General features: G+C 38.7%; 1 protein-coding gene across 3 annotated transcripts in view; it reads right to left on the bottom strand.

Moving 5' to 3' along the window:
• Positions 1 to 18,041, bottom strand: part of NEBL (nebulette) — a gene marked incomplete at its 3' end in the record, with an annotated part of 357,458 nt that overhangs the window by 74,428 nt on the left and 264,989 nt on the right. The window contains exons 7-9 of one of the 3 annotated variants that reach the window (XM_080918598.1): positions 16,696 to 16,797; positions 15,730 to 15,831; positions 6,323 to 6,436 (exon numbers count right to left, since the gene is read on the bottom strand). The exons of the other annotated variants lie outside the window; for them this stretch is intronic. Coding sequence (XP_080774724.1) covers positions 6,323 to 6,436; positions 15,730 to 15,831; positions 16,696 to 16,797 — 318 coding nt within the window. The remainder of the gene's footprint in view (positions 1 to 6,322; positions 6,437 to 15,729; positions 15,832 to 16,695; positions 16,798 to 18,041) is intronic. 3 annotated transcript variants of the gene reach the window in all.

The following is an 18,041-nucleotide window of genomic DNA, read 5'->3' as shown; positions in this document are numbered from 1 at the left end:
AAAGAAATGTTGCCAGTGAGAGGTAAAGATTCTTGCTCATCTGCACATGAATCCCTATGTTCCTAGGAGAGTTAGTCTAAGTGTGGGCAGCACTTAGGTAAGCGCTACACAGAAGAAAAGCCAGACACTCGAGAGTGAAGAAAGCAGAGGGTGCAGAGGCTAGAGGAATGAGTGCATGTGTCACAGAGAAAAACATGAAACCAGAACAGAAATGCAAGGGTGTTGGGATGTGTATACCAGTGGGAAGTGAGCTTGGAGAAGGCAGGACAATGTAATCCAAAGGCCTTGACTCCAAAGACGAATCCTCAGCCTGTCAACATGGCTCTAGCACCAGAAATATTAATATACTGCTTTTGACCCAAATGCCAATACATTTTAAATAAATTAAAGACTAATCGCTGCAAGTGCGAACCTCTTATGTGCAGTGTGCACCTTGGGAAGGCTGGTGGTGTTGATGCAAGGGAGAGTAGCCATACAAATGGTTTGTCAATGCTAAGAACTGAAGCTCCCTTAAGACAAAGGTTTAGTCTTGGAGGGGCTTTATACTGAGGACAGTGGGTTCAGCTTCTTAAAAGACTACCTTCACTGTTTCTCATACCTTACAGAACGAGTATTTCTTCATCTCACCCGGATCTATTCTGTAAGTTAGGATGCTTTTAAATAAAAGCATTGGTTATTATTAGAATAGGCATGGAAATAATTTGGGGTCAACTAGAGTCAATCATTAACATGTGGCATTTGAATGTGTACAAAGTGGAGCCATCGTGACCAGAAAGTAATCAGCTGTAAGAGCTAGTGAGCATCAGGATTCACCAAGGGTAGACACAGTATCCCAGCAGGCTAGAGTTCTGGGGGGCTGACCATATGAATATTACCCAAATATTACACAAATATTACCATTGGGACATAAAGCCCTCCTTGCTGACTTGACAGATAACATGAAATCCATCTCAAGACTAACCTCAACGAGTGGCCATGAAATACAAGCATCTTCATGATCTCTTGTCAGAGAAGACAGTTTAAAGCGTGACTATGTGTCTATATGTGTTTACATATACCACATATGAAGAAGAAGATTTGCTACTGAAAACATAAAATATATGATATGCTGGCATGGGTTTCATAAAAGATCCCTGACTACAAGACACGAACATCAAGTGGCTTCGTTCTGATACAGAGGAAGAAATGAAGGAAGTCAGATGGGATGCTTGCTTACAGCAGTACCAAAGAGTGTACTTGTGCTCACGAGACTCGAGGAGCTGCAAGAACCCACATTGAGGTCTACAAAGGCATGAAAGTGGGAGCCATACATGATGACAAGGAGGGGCTGGAGCAGAAGAATGGGGATAAGATGGTAATACAGAGTAAGTACATGTATGACCCATACATGTATGAACCGGGTGACGCACGTTAAGAAAAGCAACTCTTCTATAGAAAGACAATGGCTGCCGCGGGATTTGCACAAGCAGGCGGCTACTTTTCAGTGCGTTAGTTGCTGGGAAGCAGGGCACACAGGCACATCTAATGAAGCATGTAAGACCAGGAGCGAATGGAAACTGCATCCCAGAGCTCCATGCAGCTACTCTACAATGGCCACCGAACAGCCCACTTACTCCACTGAGCATTTTGCTGGCTTTCAGAGCATGGTCTAAAAACAACAAATTTGGGAGATCTGAAACTGGCTCATGCATGGCTTGAACATCTTTCTTGTACTTCACCTACAAAAATAACATAGAATAAAATACCATCTAGTAAAAAACAAACAAAGAGAAACAAAAGAATTGGTAGACACTGGCATTGTTTCTCCTTTCTTCCTTTCTCTTCCTCTCTCTTTCTTTCTTTTTCTCTTTCTTTCCCTCTTTCCTTTTTCTTTTGCCCATTCTTTTGTAATTTTATTTTTATTACTATGTTTTTTACAGTCCAGCCATTGGATTACTCCCGATTCTCCCTCCCACAGTTCCTTATCCCATTCCTACTCCCCCCTGTTTCTAAAAGGATGTTTCCTCCTTCAAGGCTTTCCCACTCCCTGGGGCTTCAGGTCTCTCAAGGGTTGGGTACATTTTCTCCCACTGAGGCAAGACCAGGCAGTCTTGGAGCCTACCCTTGAAATGGATCCCAAGTTAGGCTAGTCACTGGACCAGGTTTCCCTTAGTCTCTTCGCCATCTTTGTTCCTTCAGTTATTTAAACAGGAACAGTTCTGAGTCAGTTTTGACTGTGGAATGGCAACCCCATCCCTCCAATTGATGTTCTGTTTTTGTACTGGAGGTGAGCCCTTTCCACACTGTTGGGCATTTCATCTAAGGTCCCTCCCTTTGAGTCCTGAGTCTCTCACCTCCCAGGTCTCTGTACTTTCTAGAGGGTCCCCCTACCTCCCACCTTCTGAGGCTGCATATTTCCATTCATTCTTCTGGCCCTCAGGGCTTCTCTCCTATTCTACCCCCCATACCTGATCATGTTCCCCCTTTTCCCCTCTCCCTCTGGTCTTCCACCCAGGTCCCTCCTTCCGTCTGCCTCCCATGATTATTTTCTTTTCCCTCTGAACTGGGATTGAAGCATCCTCACTTGTGCCCTTCTGCTTGTCAACCTTCTTGGGGTCTGTGAATTGTATCCTGGGTATTCTCTACTTCTCTCCTGCTTTGCTAATATCCACATATAAGTGAGTGCGTACCCTGTGTGTTCTTTTAGGTCTAAGTTACCTAACTCAGGATGATATTTTCTAGTTCCATTTACTTGCCTACAAAACTCATGATGTTCTCATTTTTAATAGCTGAATAATTTCCATTGTATTTAAAAAAACACATTTTGTATCTGTTCTTCCATTGTGGGACATCTGGATTGTTTTCAGCTTCTGATTATCACAAATAAGGCCGCTTTGAACATAGTGGAGCACATGTCTCCTGGTATGGTGAGGCATCATTTGGGTTTATGTCCAAGAATGTTATAGCTGGATCTCCAAATAGATCTATTTCCAATTTTCTGAGGAAGTTCCAGATTGATTTCCAGAGCAGTTGTACCAGTTTTTCGTCCCACCAGCAATGGAGGAATGTTCCTCTTTCTCCACATCCTTGTCAACATCTGCTGTCACCTGAGTTTTTATATCTTATTCATTCTGATTGGTGTGATGTGGAATCTCATGGTCATTTTGATTTTCATTTCCCTGTTGAGCACTTTTTAAAGTGCTTCTTGGCCATTTGAGATTCCTCTGTTGTGAATTCTCAGTTTATCTCTATACCCCATTTTTTGATTGGATTGTTTTTTTTGGAGGTTAACTTCTTGAGTTCTTTATACATTTTTGGATATTAGTACTCAATCAGATGTGGGGTTAGTAAAGTTTTTTCCCATTCTCTAGGTTGCTGATGTGTCCTACTGACTGTGTCTTTTGCCTTAGAGAAGCTTTGCAGTTTCATGCAGTCCCATTTATCAATTTTTGATCATAGAGCCTGAACCATTTGCTTTCTGTTTAGGAAATACACACACACACACACACACACACACACACATCATCATCATCATCATCATCATCATCATCATCATCATCATCATCATCATCATCATCATCCTCATGACAATGAGTTTAAGGCTCTTTCCTATTCCCTCCTTTGTTAGATTCAGTGTCCTATTCCTTCCTTTGTTAGATTCAGTGTATCTATCTTCCTGTTGAGATCCTCGATCCACTTGGACTTGAGCTTTGTGCAAGGTGACAAATATAGATCTATTTTTATTTTTCTACATACAGACTGCCAGTTAGACCAGCACCATTTATTAAAGATGCTTTCTTTTCATCCATTGTATATTTTTTGGCTTCTTTGTCAAAGATCAAGTGTTCATAAGTTTGAGGATTTATTTCTGGGTCTCCTATTCTATTCCATTGGTCAAACTGTCTGTCTCTGTAGCAATATCATTCTGTTTTTATCACTAATGCTCTGTAGTACAGCTTGAGGTCGGGGATGATGATTCCCCCAGAAGCTCTTTTATTGTTAAGAATTATTTTCATTATCCTGCATGGTTTTGGAGTTTTTTTTCTTGCTAATTTGAGTATTGCTTTTTCCATGTCTGTGAAGAATTGTGTTAGAATTTTGATGGGGACTGAGTTGAATCTATAGATTGCTTTTGGTAGGGTGGCTATTTTAGTATGTTAGTCATACCAATCCATGAGCTTGGAATATCTCTCTATTATTTAAGGTTTTCTTCAATTTCTTGAGAGACTTGAAGTTCTTGTCATACAGATCTTTTACTTGTTTGGTTAGAGTCACACCACAATATTTTATCTTATTTGTGACTATTGTGAAGGGTGTTATTTTTCTTATTTTCTTTCTCAGCCCTGTTATTATTTGTATAAAGGAAGGCTACTGATTTGTTTGGATTAGCTTTATATCCAGCCACTTTGCTGAAGTTGTTTATCAGCTGTAGAAGTTGTCTGGTGGAATTTTGGGGATCACTTATGGATACTAATATATCATTTGTAAATAGCGGTACCTTGACTTCTTCCTTTCTGATTTGTATCCCTTTGACCTTTTGTTGTATAATTGCTCTGGCTAGAGCTTGGAGTACTATATTGAACAGATACCAGGAGAGTGGATAGCCTTGTATTGTCCCTGATTCTACTGTAGTTGCTTCAAGTAGCTTTCCATTTAATTTGATATTGACTGTTGGTTTGCTATATATTGCTTTTACTATATTTAGGCATGGGCCTTGAATTCCTGATCTCTTCAACACTTTTAACATGAAGGAGTGGTGTATTTTGTTAAATCCATTTTCAGCATAGAATGAGATAATTGTGTGATTGTGTGTGTGTGTGTGTGTGTGTGTGTGTGTGTGTGTGTGTGTGTGTGTGTAGTGGATTAGGGTAATGGATTGGCTCATTCTGTGTGGAGGTGCCAGGATTTACAAGCAGCCACTAGATGGTGCTGATTCACTTCCAAATGAGTCAAATGGTTACTTATGGACTTGAATTTAAATTTCTTTTACTGTTTATATATTCCAAAACGGTGGCATTAACACTCTTAAGTAATTATAGTAGAGACATTACTTTTAGAGAATAAGGAGAAGATGCTTCTTCTCTACACACCCCTGTAGAATTGTTTGGGTTTTCCTTTGCTGTGATTTCAGCTTTAGCAGCTTTGTGTTCTATAGCCATCCTAACTTTTAATTTTCCAACTATTTTGGAATTTAATACTAGTAGAAAAAACAAAATATTAGTATCAAGCTCATTAAATATTACCTGTATTACCAACACTTTTAAAAAAGAACACTTTTATATATGAGAAGCAATCTTTACAACCATCCTAATTGTTGTATTTTATTCCCATTTGACAGATGAGGAAACCGAGGCACAGAAAGATTTGAAGGCATAACTGTAAGTGGCTGGACAGGATCACATCTAGGCAGTCTGATCCTCACTCGCCGTGAGCACTTAAGGTTCAAGTCTAGATTCCTTGAGATTAGCTCGTCTCTACTTAAATTGTGTCTGCACACATTCAAAAATTATCAGTCAGGAAAAGAAAGATTCTGATATCCCCAGAGGTCCTGAAAGACAAATGTGTTTCCTTTGTCTTCCAGACACAAAACAAGACTTGTTGTTGAGCATAAATACCTTCTACACATTAGTGAAGCAGAAGAAAAGCCAGCGCCACCCACGGAGATGAGGAGGCTGAGAAGAAGCCTCAGAAGAACTTGTTGGTGATGCACAGTTCTTCTCATTGGACAGCGTCTTATGCATTTTAAATAATCCCGAAAAGAACCGTTTGACATTTCTGTTTTTGGACAATACCTCCTCCTAGTAAAAATTCTGAACTTCACTACTTATCCAATAGATTCTTCTTAATTTTAAAAACATGAAAGAAACCTATAAAGACAGTACTTAGCCAAATTAAAATTAAAAGTTTTAAACCTTTAGCAGCACAAGTCATGACAATTTCATTCTGATAAACCCCCATGTATCAGGTAGGACTTTATAATAAATTCAATTTTGTGTGCTTAATTATGAGTTAATTGTTGTCCTACCTACTAATTTGTGATAATATACATTTCTTTCCTGAAAAACTCTATAATCTATTTCTACTCCTGATCAAACACAATTTTATTCATACCACTGTTTCTACTTATTAACTAATTAGTAATCAGTAACCATTAATAGCAAATTATAATAATATACTTTTCTAGGGAAAAAAAGCTTCAGGAAAATGTACTCCACTATTTTCAACTACAAATTACTTGGAAATTACATGATCTTGATTAAATATCAGTAATTATAACATAGTTAGTTCAAGGAAAACAAGATCCTAAAGACACTGAAAGTAATTTCTGTAGATTACAACTTACATCACTTGCCAGGATAGCAGCGAGCTGGTGTTGCCTAAAAGATGCACTTCCGAGAGGGTTGTAATGGTGGCTTTTTTCTTTCATTTCATTATCAAATTTTTCTTTATATTTAACCTATCATAAAGAAAAAGGACAAACTAAATTAAATCACATATTTTGGTGGAAAAGTAACAAATTGGTTTTTTTTTTTAAAGAGATCAAATAAAAGCTACCTTTTAAATGAATCGTTGCAGAATTTAAATTTCTGATATTCATCCCATTCTATAAAGCTTAATGAGGCATTTAGAAAATTTTAATATGCTATTTGAATATTGGTCATGAATGTCATTAGGCATGAGCTCGCATTCTCTGCTCATGAGAATTATGCATTTATCATATAAAGATTTTTACAGGTTCAGTTTCCATTTCTGTACACCCGCAGCTCAGGATCAGTTAGAACTAAGAGCACATACTTCTTAAGGTCTGCCTCACTCAGAAGGTGTGTCCTTGGAACCAGAAATTGAATGGGTTTTCCTGGGGGAATTATTTAAAATAAAGATATCCATATATAATTTGTTCAAAGATTTTTTAAACTATATTTTTAGCAACATCCATATCTCAATTGCTCAAAGTCTAATTTTTAGAATATTTGTCTATAAATATATTTTTACAAGGTTTTACATCTCCCTGGCATTTTTAGGGTTTTGTTTTGCTTTTTTGTTTGTTTGGTTGGTTTTGACTTGTTTTTACTCAATTTATCCAACAGAAAAAGTATGTTTAATATCCAGTCTAAATCTTTTCTTTCTTTAATCATAAGAAAAAAATGAAAGGACTGTCAATTTAGCGTTATTCCTTCATGGTTAGAAAAACAATGCAGATGCATGTTATAGACTGGAATGTAAAGACAGATTCTCTCCATAAGTAGATAAATGATTTGCTCCTCACATTTCATGCCCTCGATGGACACTGCCAGAAAAGGATGCACATAGCAAAGGATGCACATAGCTCAAAAGCAAAAACCAACAAACAGACAAACAAACAAACAAACAAACAAACAAAACCTGTTTTGTACTATATTGACAATCTTACAATATTATAAAATATCTTAAAATATTTTTATTTTAATATTCTCATAAAGCGCATTTATCCACATGCCTTAAGGCTCTGCCTTGTTGCCGTAGTCCTTATTAAATAGAATTTCAAAATGGCCATTTTGGTGGCCCTGCGGGGGGGTGGGGGTCTTCTTCAGCAGGTGTCTTGAGAGCGAGCTAGGGAAGCTGTGGTGGAAAAACACATTGAAGAACTATCTTCTGTGTGTTCTACTTGAAAATAATTTTCTGATATTCATACTGCCTTGGCACATTTATTTTAAGTAATTGATTGAGCACTTCTAAAATGAGAAGGTGATTTTCAAGTATTATTTTGCACCCTGAAATCAGAGAAGAGAGCAGAAGGAAATGTTTAGGTTTCCTTCACTACTTCCACCAGCCTCACTTAAGGTCCTTTCTATTCAGCCATGTTCATGTTCCCCTCTCCAAGCGGAGCCTCCTGCTCAGTTACTTTACAGAGACTGCTCTCTTGGGCAGTCCTGTGTGACTCTAAGCAGCTGCTGGACGGTACCCTGCTGACAGGCACCAAGTTTCAATCCACTAACCCTATCCTCTAACCTCAGCTTATGTCTGTGTGTCTCACTTCCATAAGGAAGGCAATGGGGTGGAGAGGGGGATCAGAAGGAAGTGCACCTTTGTGAAGGCAAATGAAAGAGGAGGGGATGGGGAGCAGGGTGGGGTAAAGGAATAACATCTCAAATGTAAATACAGAGCATCTAATTTTAAAAAAGAGAGAGAAAAGAAACATTTCTTCAAAGTTTGTCCCCAGAGAGCCTGTATGAGTTTCCTCTGTGAGGAGAAAGAATTTATTTTGGCTCACGGTTTCAAGTTACAGTCCACAGAGGCAAAGCGAGAGACAACTACCCAGGTATCACGCAAGGGAAAGCAGCAGAGGTCAGGGGATAAAGCTGGCCGCCTAGCTTGCTTCTCCATTGTATACAGTCATAGAGCTTCTGCTCATAGAATGATCTCGAGCCACAATCGAGACTCGCCTCACAGGTTAACCAGACCCTGTCAAGCTCAGAATTCACCATGACCACTACAGCACACTTCCTACCGTTTGTTTATGCACACTTAGGAGCTGCCTGCTCAGATGCACCAGAGGTGAAGACAATGTGTAGGTTGCTGTGAGAACTAAAACCCTCACCGTATCTGTTACCAAACCTGGCATTTCCTCTTCCAAGAAAATGCATGTTTCTGAGACATAATTATCGCTCTCTTGCCCATGAGATTACAATAATTATATTGAATGTGATTTTAAGAGAAGAGCTGTTAAACTTGTTTTCATTCTAAACTTTGGTTGGCTAAGTGATGTGGTCTAAAAGATGTGCAGGAAACCAAACATAAGTTTCCATGAATAATGGACTTACACAAAGTAAGTGCCTTATATAAGTATATATTAACCAGACACTGACATACAACTGCATCTCGCCTCATACCTTCTCTAAGATCTGCACATATCTAAATAAAGAGAATCAAGTAGCGGATACGGGTCAAATCTCTCACCTTCCAACTGCCTCCCTCACTACCGGAACAGACATGTTGAACATCCTGCTTCATTTTCAATCGACAGTCCACAACCCAACTGTCTGATTCCTTATTCACACCTGCCTCTCCCAAGAGATCCCTGCAAAGCCTCGAAGGCCGTTGCTTACCCAAGCATGGAGCAAAGCATACACCTGCCAGTTATAGAATCACCAGAGAAAGGGAGAGAGAAGTGTGAATGTTGGAATAAGATGTGACTCCTGATACCCAGATACATTGTTTTAGAAATAAATGAAGTTCTATACGTATGTCACAGAGTTACTTCATTTACACTATGAATGGCACACATAGAGCTCTGACATCCACCACTTTCTAATAAATATATAGAACGATTACATAAAATCAAACTCCTAACTATTTTCTAAAGAATTGTAACTATAACTAGACATTAGGGAGCCCACCCTGTGTCTGCCAAGCTATGAAGACAGAATTTTAACTAATTCTTTAAGTGCCTCTAGACAGAGTAATGCAACCAGGAAGCAAGACTTTTAAACATGTGAGTTTTCAGCACACAGGTGCCTGGGTCCCCAACAATACCTGTTCTTGGGCTCCCCTAAAGCCTGCATGGAGAAATACATTTGTTCAGTGCAGTTGTAAAGTCAAGTATTAGGAAAAATGGAAAGTTTGCAGAATGGACCTTAATTATCACTAAAAACTACATCCCAAGTATCTAAAAATATCCATTCTTTCCAATCTTTGCTAAAGTTGAACTGCAGGTGATCAAGATTGATACAGTGTTATATAGAACTCGTCACAGAAACAATCAGAATTTAAGTTAAATTTCACATAGGATATTACCTGTGCCCTTCTTTTTCCTCCCTCCCTCCCTCTTCCCTCCTTGCTTTCTTTCTTCCTTCCCACACTCTCTCCCTCTCCCTCCATTCCTACCTTCTTTCCTTATTTCCTTCTTACATTTTTTTTTTCCTTTTTATTTGGGTTTAGGGACTAAATCCAGAGTCTTATGTGCCCTTTTTTTTTCTTTACAAGATACTATCCTGCCTTTGTATCAAATGTTAATCCAAAGAAATATTAAGACATCCTTATATTTATCAACAGCCCATTTTATTTTATTTTATTTTTATTATTTTATAACACTAAAAGCCCTGGAACTTTGTGGGATTTGCCATAGGGTAAGTCACTCAAGTCAATTTTTAACATACACACACACACACACACACACACACACACACACACACCACATCACGAATTACACAGAGATCCATTCACACTGGAAACTTGGGCTATGACAGTTAAGCTCATGCTTGGCAGTGTCGGGAGACTGGCAGAGTATGTGTATGCCTGCCAGGAAGGGAGAGTGGGAGCATCCCAAGCCAATGAATACCTTCTTCGGTCCAAGGGCACATGCTATTACTACAGTTTTCCAGCAATCCGTATTGGATTTCTTAAGTTTTAAACTCATTCTCATCAATACAACCAATATGATTTTGTAATAAACACTGATTATTCTATCATAATGTTTCTCCATTGTTATAAAGCTAGAGCAAGAATTTAATCCTTTCATCCTGCAGACAAATTAAATCCAGGTGATAGAAGAACACAGTAACAAGTTATCCTTATTTAGAACTTTTCGGTTAATGATTTGACAGTCCATTTACATCTGAGATGCACATAAACTAGCATCTCTGTCTTGGCACATAAAATTTTACTTAAATTTTTAAGCAACGGTAACATAATAATATGTATCTTCCCAATTTTAAAAAAGAAAGTTGGAGCTGGAGAGATGTCTCAGTTTAAGAGCAAGTCCTGCTCTTGCCAAGGACTAGAGTTTGGTGCCCAGCAACTACATAAGATGACTTACAAACACTTCAAACTCTTTGTCCAGGTCTGGCCTCCTCTGTCACCTGCACTCATGCTCTCTCGCACTTGCACACATGCACATGCATGGGCATACATACACACATGTACATATAGATCCTAAAAACATAAATTTATTAGGGAAAGGTTATATCTATAAGATCCAACAATTGTTCATTTTAGTATAAGAATAGTTTGGCTCATGTTTCTGTTACCTGGCCTGAGTAAAATCCCAGAGTTCAATGTATGGGCAAAATGTCTCTCTCCCACTCTTGGTCTGCTGCCTGCCACTCCACACCATGCATGCCTGCCCACTACACAGCAGCACACTGCCTCATCTTTGCCTTCTCTCAAACACCCACCTCACTTCTTTTCCCTACTTGCTGAATTACAAAACCATTTCCAACCAATGTATGCCTGAACCTTTGCCAATAGCTTAGGAGCCAGAAGGTGTATGGCCTTCAAAGTTATTGGTGACAATAAAAACTACACTCTGGCCTTTGTTTCAGATTGATGCACTCAACAACACACATTAAACAAGCCATTCTAGGACTTCTGTTCACTCTTCTGCCCACCATTTTCCTTTCAGAAACATATAGTCTATAAGACCATTGGAGAAGTAAAGCTGATGGGTACAGAAAGCTTACAGACTGCAACCTGTTTAAGTATCTGATCGCTCAGTAACTACATAATTTGAGATCAAAAAAGATATAGATATTTCTAAAAACCTAAGGAGGGATCAAATGATAGGACTCTTGTGCACTGAGTCTGAAATGCCAGAAAAAGTTTTCCTCTAAGGACTCACAGGGAAGATTGGATGGAGTGAAGTTAAGATTGGAGTCTAACAGTGAGCGTCCCTGCCCTTGCTCTGCTCTGGATGTGAATTCGTCTAAAAGAAAGTTAAATGAGAAAATGCTCCAAGTATCTATTCAGAATGATTCTTATGGATTTGTGTGGTCTGTGGATGAGGTAACAATTTTAACAGCTCTAACAAGCAGCCACATCTGCTGTCAAATCAACCTAACAGAAATAGAGAAACAAAGCACCACATCCAAAGTCACTCGGCAAACAAGCAACAGAACCAGCAGTGTGCCTCGGGAGTCTCGATCCACAGCCCAGTTTTCTAGGCACTGAAAGGGACTGAGGCTGATGGGAAATTGCCACGCACTGCAAAGAATGGGAGTATAAAAGTCAGGGAGGGAACTGGTCAAATGGCTCAGCAGGGTAGGGTGTTTGCTGCCAAGCTATAATGGCTGAGTTTGATCCTTGGGACCCACATCATGGAATTTGTTCTCTAAACTATACATGTGTTCTATGACGCCACCCACATACACACAAAACCCAAAGCAAGTCCAAGCTCTCTTATCTTCTTATCAGGCACTTTTAGGAATGCCCAGGGTTTCCATAGCTACCTTAGGCTTCTCTTAAGAGTGTTGTCCAAATATACTCTCAGTCTCGTATGCTTTAGATGCCTTCCAAGATATAAAATTGCTCACTAAATGAAAGTACCTGGCAAATCATAAAACAATTAAGACAAATCACAGCTGAATCCCTGCACTTCTACACATCCCTTCTTTCTACCTCCCTCTTCCACTATAGATTGGGAGATGTCTGATGGATAGGTCATTTCCTGTGTGAGTCTTGAAAGCACTCCCTGCTGGCCCATGGGATTGTCATCTCTGACAGAGGCCAATCTTTCCTGTAGTGTTGACATCTTAATCTGCCAATAGTGATGTCTACACAAACTATCTCACATCAAATTTTTCTGTGATGACTTATTTCTCACCTGTAAGTAAAAGTTTAATTGAGTGCCCACAGCTGAAATGGTGATAATTTGTTCTTTTCTAAAGACACACACATCACACACACACACACACACACACACACACACACACACACACACACACACACACACGCACATATGGGAATATTCTCTTGTTCCCACTTTGATGATAGAACATAGCATTCCTGTAACAGTTGGGTTGGGAGTCATTGTTCAACAGCAGTAGTTTAGCTTAGAGGACAAAGGGTGAAATGAATGGTGATGGTACATTATGGATTCATTCAATGCCAGTGAATTCCATCAAATCATAAAGACAGCAAATTTAATGGCTCCTTTTAAAAACACCAAGATCAAAAAAAGTAACTCAAGGAGGAAAGGGTTTATTATATCTAATGGCTCCCAGGTAGTCCATCACCCATCACTGAGTGAAGTGAAGGCGTGAACGGAAGTAGCTAGATGATGAAGGATGAAGAGCTGCTATGCTTCTGGCTTGCTTCACTGCCTTTCCTATGCAGCCCAGACCCATCTGCTCAGGGGCAATGCCACCCATGGAGGACTGGGTACTCCTACATTAAGCAGCAATCAGGAAGATGCCCCACACGCATGCGCACTGGCCAATCAGATAAAGGCATGTCCCCAGTTGAGAGTCCCTTTTTTCCATGTATGCCTAGGTTTGTTCCTAGTTGTAAAAGTATATTAATATGTTATATAAAAGGAATATAGCATTTCCATTCTACTCTCTAAATAATGCCATATAGCCAAAATTAACACAACACTGACTCTTTGCTCATTAAAAATCCTCCTAAATTTCTTTTCATGGCCATAACTCATACCCCAGGGATCGGAGGCACCACTCCTGCCTTCACCCACCTTCCTGCCTTTATTTGGGGCTTTCTTGAGCAGATTCATCTCCTATTAATCCAAGTCCAGCTCAAAACTACCTCCTCCACAAAACCTTTCTAACGGCATGTCCGTCTTCCCACAGGCACGAGACAGAATGCTGGTGGCTACGAGCAACATTTCACTTAAATTCTGTTGGCATTTCTTTTTTTCTACTAATAAATTTGAGCATCCTCTCACATGGTTATTGGCCGTTTGTCTTTCCTCTTCTGATTGTGTTCACCTCATTTCTCAGTTTCTCTGCTTTGCTGTTACTCATTTTTGTTCTCGCCGTGAAGAATATATGTGGATCCTGGAGATACATCTCAGCAGTGACAAGCATTTGTTGCTCCAGCAGGGGACCGAGGTTTCACCCATACCCACATGGTAAATCACAGCCACCTATGACTCCAGCCACATTTCCTCTAATATCACCCTGTGACCTTCATGGGCTACTTTATACACACATGGACACTCAGGCACATACATAGACATATTCAGTAAAATTATCTTTTTTAAAAAGATCTCATGACAAAAATATGCAATATTGTATATATATTACATAGCATATTTTTCAAATATTTTGAATTAACTGCTCTTCTTTTAACTATCTAAAAATATTTTTACTCTGTACAAATTGCCAAATTGTTTGATTTACTCCATTATTTAATTTGATCCTCATTTTTGAAAACAAAGAAAGACTTTGGATTTGAAATGGAATTACATAGAGCCTTTAAAATTAATTTTGGAAGAAATAGCATCATGGTGATCTTGAGTACAGAGAATCTCAAACCTGGAGCCCCAGTATGTCTCTCTTGACTTAGCATTTATCTTATATTCTTCAGTCATATTTTAGACCTTTGTCTATTTATATTGCTTTATTTTGAAGTATAATACAAGAAACAGATTATTTTCCAAAATCACAAACTATAAATATATTTTTAATAACAGCACTTTCTTGACATCATTGTGGACTCTAACATCTTTATCCCTGAGTAAACTTCCATGTTTAATTTATTTACCTGAGGATTTTGAAACAGGGTCTCAATGTGTAGCCCAGGCTAGCCTTCAGTTCACACTCCTGCTGCCTCAGCCTCTCAAGTGTTGAAATGACAAGCATGGGTCACGGAATGCAGCAGTGATTTTAATGTTTGTGTAATCATCATGTCTTACTATCCATTAGAACTTCTAGACCTCTGGTCTTGTAAAAATACAAACCTTGTGTGCCATATTGTGACTCCTGAATTTTTAATTCCCGAATTTTAATATTTTCATTATTTTGTTCATGCCTGCTGGGTTTCTGGGTGGTAATGGTTTATTTGGTTTGGATTGTTTTTGCTTGGAGAACGGGGTCTCCTTCTGTAGTACAAGCTGACCGTGAACCTTCTGGCTTAGCCAACTGAATGCTGGACTCAAATCACTCTCGGCTTGCATTTATATTGTTAATCCAGATGCCAACGTAGTTTTCGTTTACCACAGTGAGTAGCAGCACAGCATATGAACTGGCCTGTATCCCCCCTGACTTGAACCAACACTTTAGCCATATGTTAAATTCTTAGGCATACTAGAATCTATTTCAGGGATGCCTAGTCTATCCTTCTGAGTATTTTACCTCTCAATATAAACTGACTTATTCAGATGGTTTTCTAATATTTCCCTGTCACTGATCAACAGTCTCACTGTGAAAGGCTCTTTCAGACAACTCCTGCCCACAGAAACCTTAAAGCTATTTTAGCCAAATTCTTAAAAACCTTTTGGATTCTCGCTGAAATTAGATGGCATTTATATGATAAATCCAGAAAAATTGAAAGTTTAACCTGTTAAACACTCAAGCCATTTTACCTTGCGGGTTTGAAGACTTCGGGTCTTATACTCTAAAATTAGATTTCAAGCTCTTTTGCACTTTACCTTGCCTGTTATATTGTCTAAGTAAGAAAAAATTGTTTTTAAGTTGAGAAAATATTCTATTACTAAGTTTGTATGTGTATTTATTTTGTGTACACATGCATAAAAACATAACTTTTGGTATTGGCTAGTGCTGATCCCTGGAAAATCAACATGGCCAAACTCACTGAAATGGATTCATCTGGAAGCCTAAAAAATCTCTGCGTTTTTATCTAAGAATTGGACTTTTGTCTTCTGCTGAAATTTGCAATTATTGGAACACTAGCTTCAGAAACATTACCTCAGTTTATTCTTGCAATTAAAGATATTATCTAAGATGAAATATTTTCTATGCTGCTTGAAATAAAATCTGTGAATAAAGCCATTGAAGGATTATCACGCTCAAGTCTTACCTGACTAGAAAGTTTAGAAGCTTCCACAGCATGTTCAAAATCTGGTCTTCCAATTACAGAAGGCTCTTTATTCGCTGTGCCTTGCCCTTTCTTGTATTCTGCCTAAAGTAAATAATGAGAAAATTTTAATATTCCTACTTTCTATTACATTAACATTAATCAAAATACAATATAATAACCCCCTAGCCCATTAAAAATACACTACATACCCAATATTAAAATAGTGACTGCTAATTTATATTTAGTAGTAAAACAATTGTTTATTTTAACCTACGTAGCCAGACATCATCATCTGTATATTTGTCTCTGAATATTCTAAGAGCTTTTCTAGAAAGTTAAGACTCTACATTCTTTACACAGACAAGATTTATCAGTTGTCTATGAAAACAGGCACTTGATTACCAAGCAGTTGAATTAGCTTCTTTATTAATTTTTAAGAGGCATGAACTCATGTTAACTTTAACTAGAACATTTGATATGCTCAAGCAAAATGGCATTAACTTGGAAAAGTATCCCAGAAAAGAGATGTCACAGCCATGGCGTTCAGGCAGTGTGCAGGAGTAAGCGCTGGTGGGAAGGAATCGGCAAATCACCAGCAACAGATGGGAAGAGGCTAAGTGGAGCTCCCTGGATGGGAGTAAGCTGAGAGCTTAATCGGGATCAGAAGACTGACAAGTCTGTCTTCCAAGCTGAGACATCTGAATGTGATCATATACCCAATAGTGTGTATTCCTCCCTCTAAAAATGCGCTAATACCAGACATAGTCGGGCTGAACGTGGGCAATTCATGCACATCCCAATAATTGCATATTCAAATGGATAACTCAGGACAAAATTGAGACGTCATTAATTCAAATGAAATGATTATGTCAGTTAAATTAGCCTTCTAACTATGAATGCTGTGTCCCATCTCTCTCCAAAATAAAAAGAAATCAGATTTACACAAGATTAAAAGAAATAGATTACATTGCTTATGATCTTGGAGATCTGAGTTGCCTTCTTGATATCCGGTCTGTCCAGCTCTGCTGTATACGAGTGGGTGCCTTGCACATCCTTTCTGTAAGAAATCTGATGAAAGACACATGTTCAGTTGGGAGGAGTATAGCTTCCTCATTTCATGTAGCTACCCTCTTTTGTATAGAATCATTTATCCTTGCCATGATCGCTTTAAGAACACACAAAACTTAAGTTATTTTCTTCATGTCTTTTGTGCAGATCATTCATTTCCTCTGATATATTAACTCCCTTTATATCAGCCCATGTCCATCAGTGTGTCTAAAATAGATAGATGCTGTTGAATAGAAAAACAAAAATAGGGCAAAATCAAGCTGAAAGGTAGTATTCTAAGTATATTTGGGCTTAAGTGTGTATGCTTACAATCTCAGCCAATTTCTATCCATCCATCCATCCATCTGTCCATCCAGGGACTGCAAGACAATTCCTGACACACGAGTGCATATTATTTCTCCCCTGGGGATGACAAATGGTTAAGCTAGGAAACCTTATTCTCTACCCTGGCAGCTACACCTTCCTCTTCCTTCCTAACAGAATGCCTCAGATGTGTGTGCCTAGGGGATACCTACCTTCTAGTAGATTAAGTCATTATTAATGGTCTAATTGGACCAAAGAAAGTCTATATCAAGGAATCTTGTCCCTCTGAATGTAGATTAGGCATACATCAGTCTCAGGGTGAGAAGAAATTTAAAGAGAAAATCAGGCAAGTGCTAACAAGTGGGAAGTACTTTTGCAGCTTCTTTCCATTATTACTGACAAATGGGTGGAAAGATCAGAACAGAACCAATACGGTGCCTGATTGCCAACATCTCCTCATCCACCTGCTTCTCTGCATCACAAAGTGTCAGAAGTTACAGTCCTAGCTGTCAGATACAGTTCTATCAGAGGCAGAATGTCTTGTCTACTATAATATATCCTGCTAAGGTTATAATGTAAAGTATGTGGTCATTTTTTAAAATCTATCTTTTTTTTTAAGTAGATAGAGGGATAGAATACAGACACATGAACCATGGGACACCTGCACAAAGGTCAGGACATATTCCTAAAGTCACCAGCAAACTTTCAGCAATGGCACCATATGGCCTATTCATTAAAATTTTACAGCTCTGGGCTCCACTTAGTCTTCTGTTGCAGAATCTTGATAAGTGGGACCTAAGAATCTGATTCTAGTGAATTCGAAACTGATCACTTGGACCCAGGATTGGTAGCATGAACCTACTTGTTTATTTAATTTTTCCTTTTACTTTTCTGAGTTTAAAGAAGTCCTCAATGCTTTCCCCACGTTCCTCAGTGGTAAT

Source organism: Micromys minutus (genome assembly GCF_963924665.1).
Source record: "Micromys minutus genome assembly, chromosome: 6".
Taxonomy (NCBI): Eukaryota; Metazoa; Chordata; class Mammalia; order Rodentia; family Muridae; genus Micromys; species Micromys minutus.
This window is presented reverse-complemented; position numbering and strand designations above follow the sequence as displayed.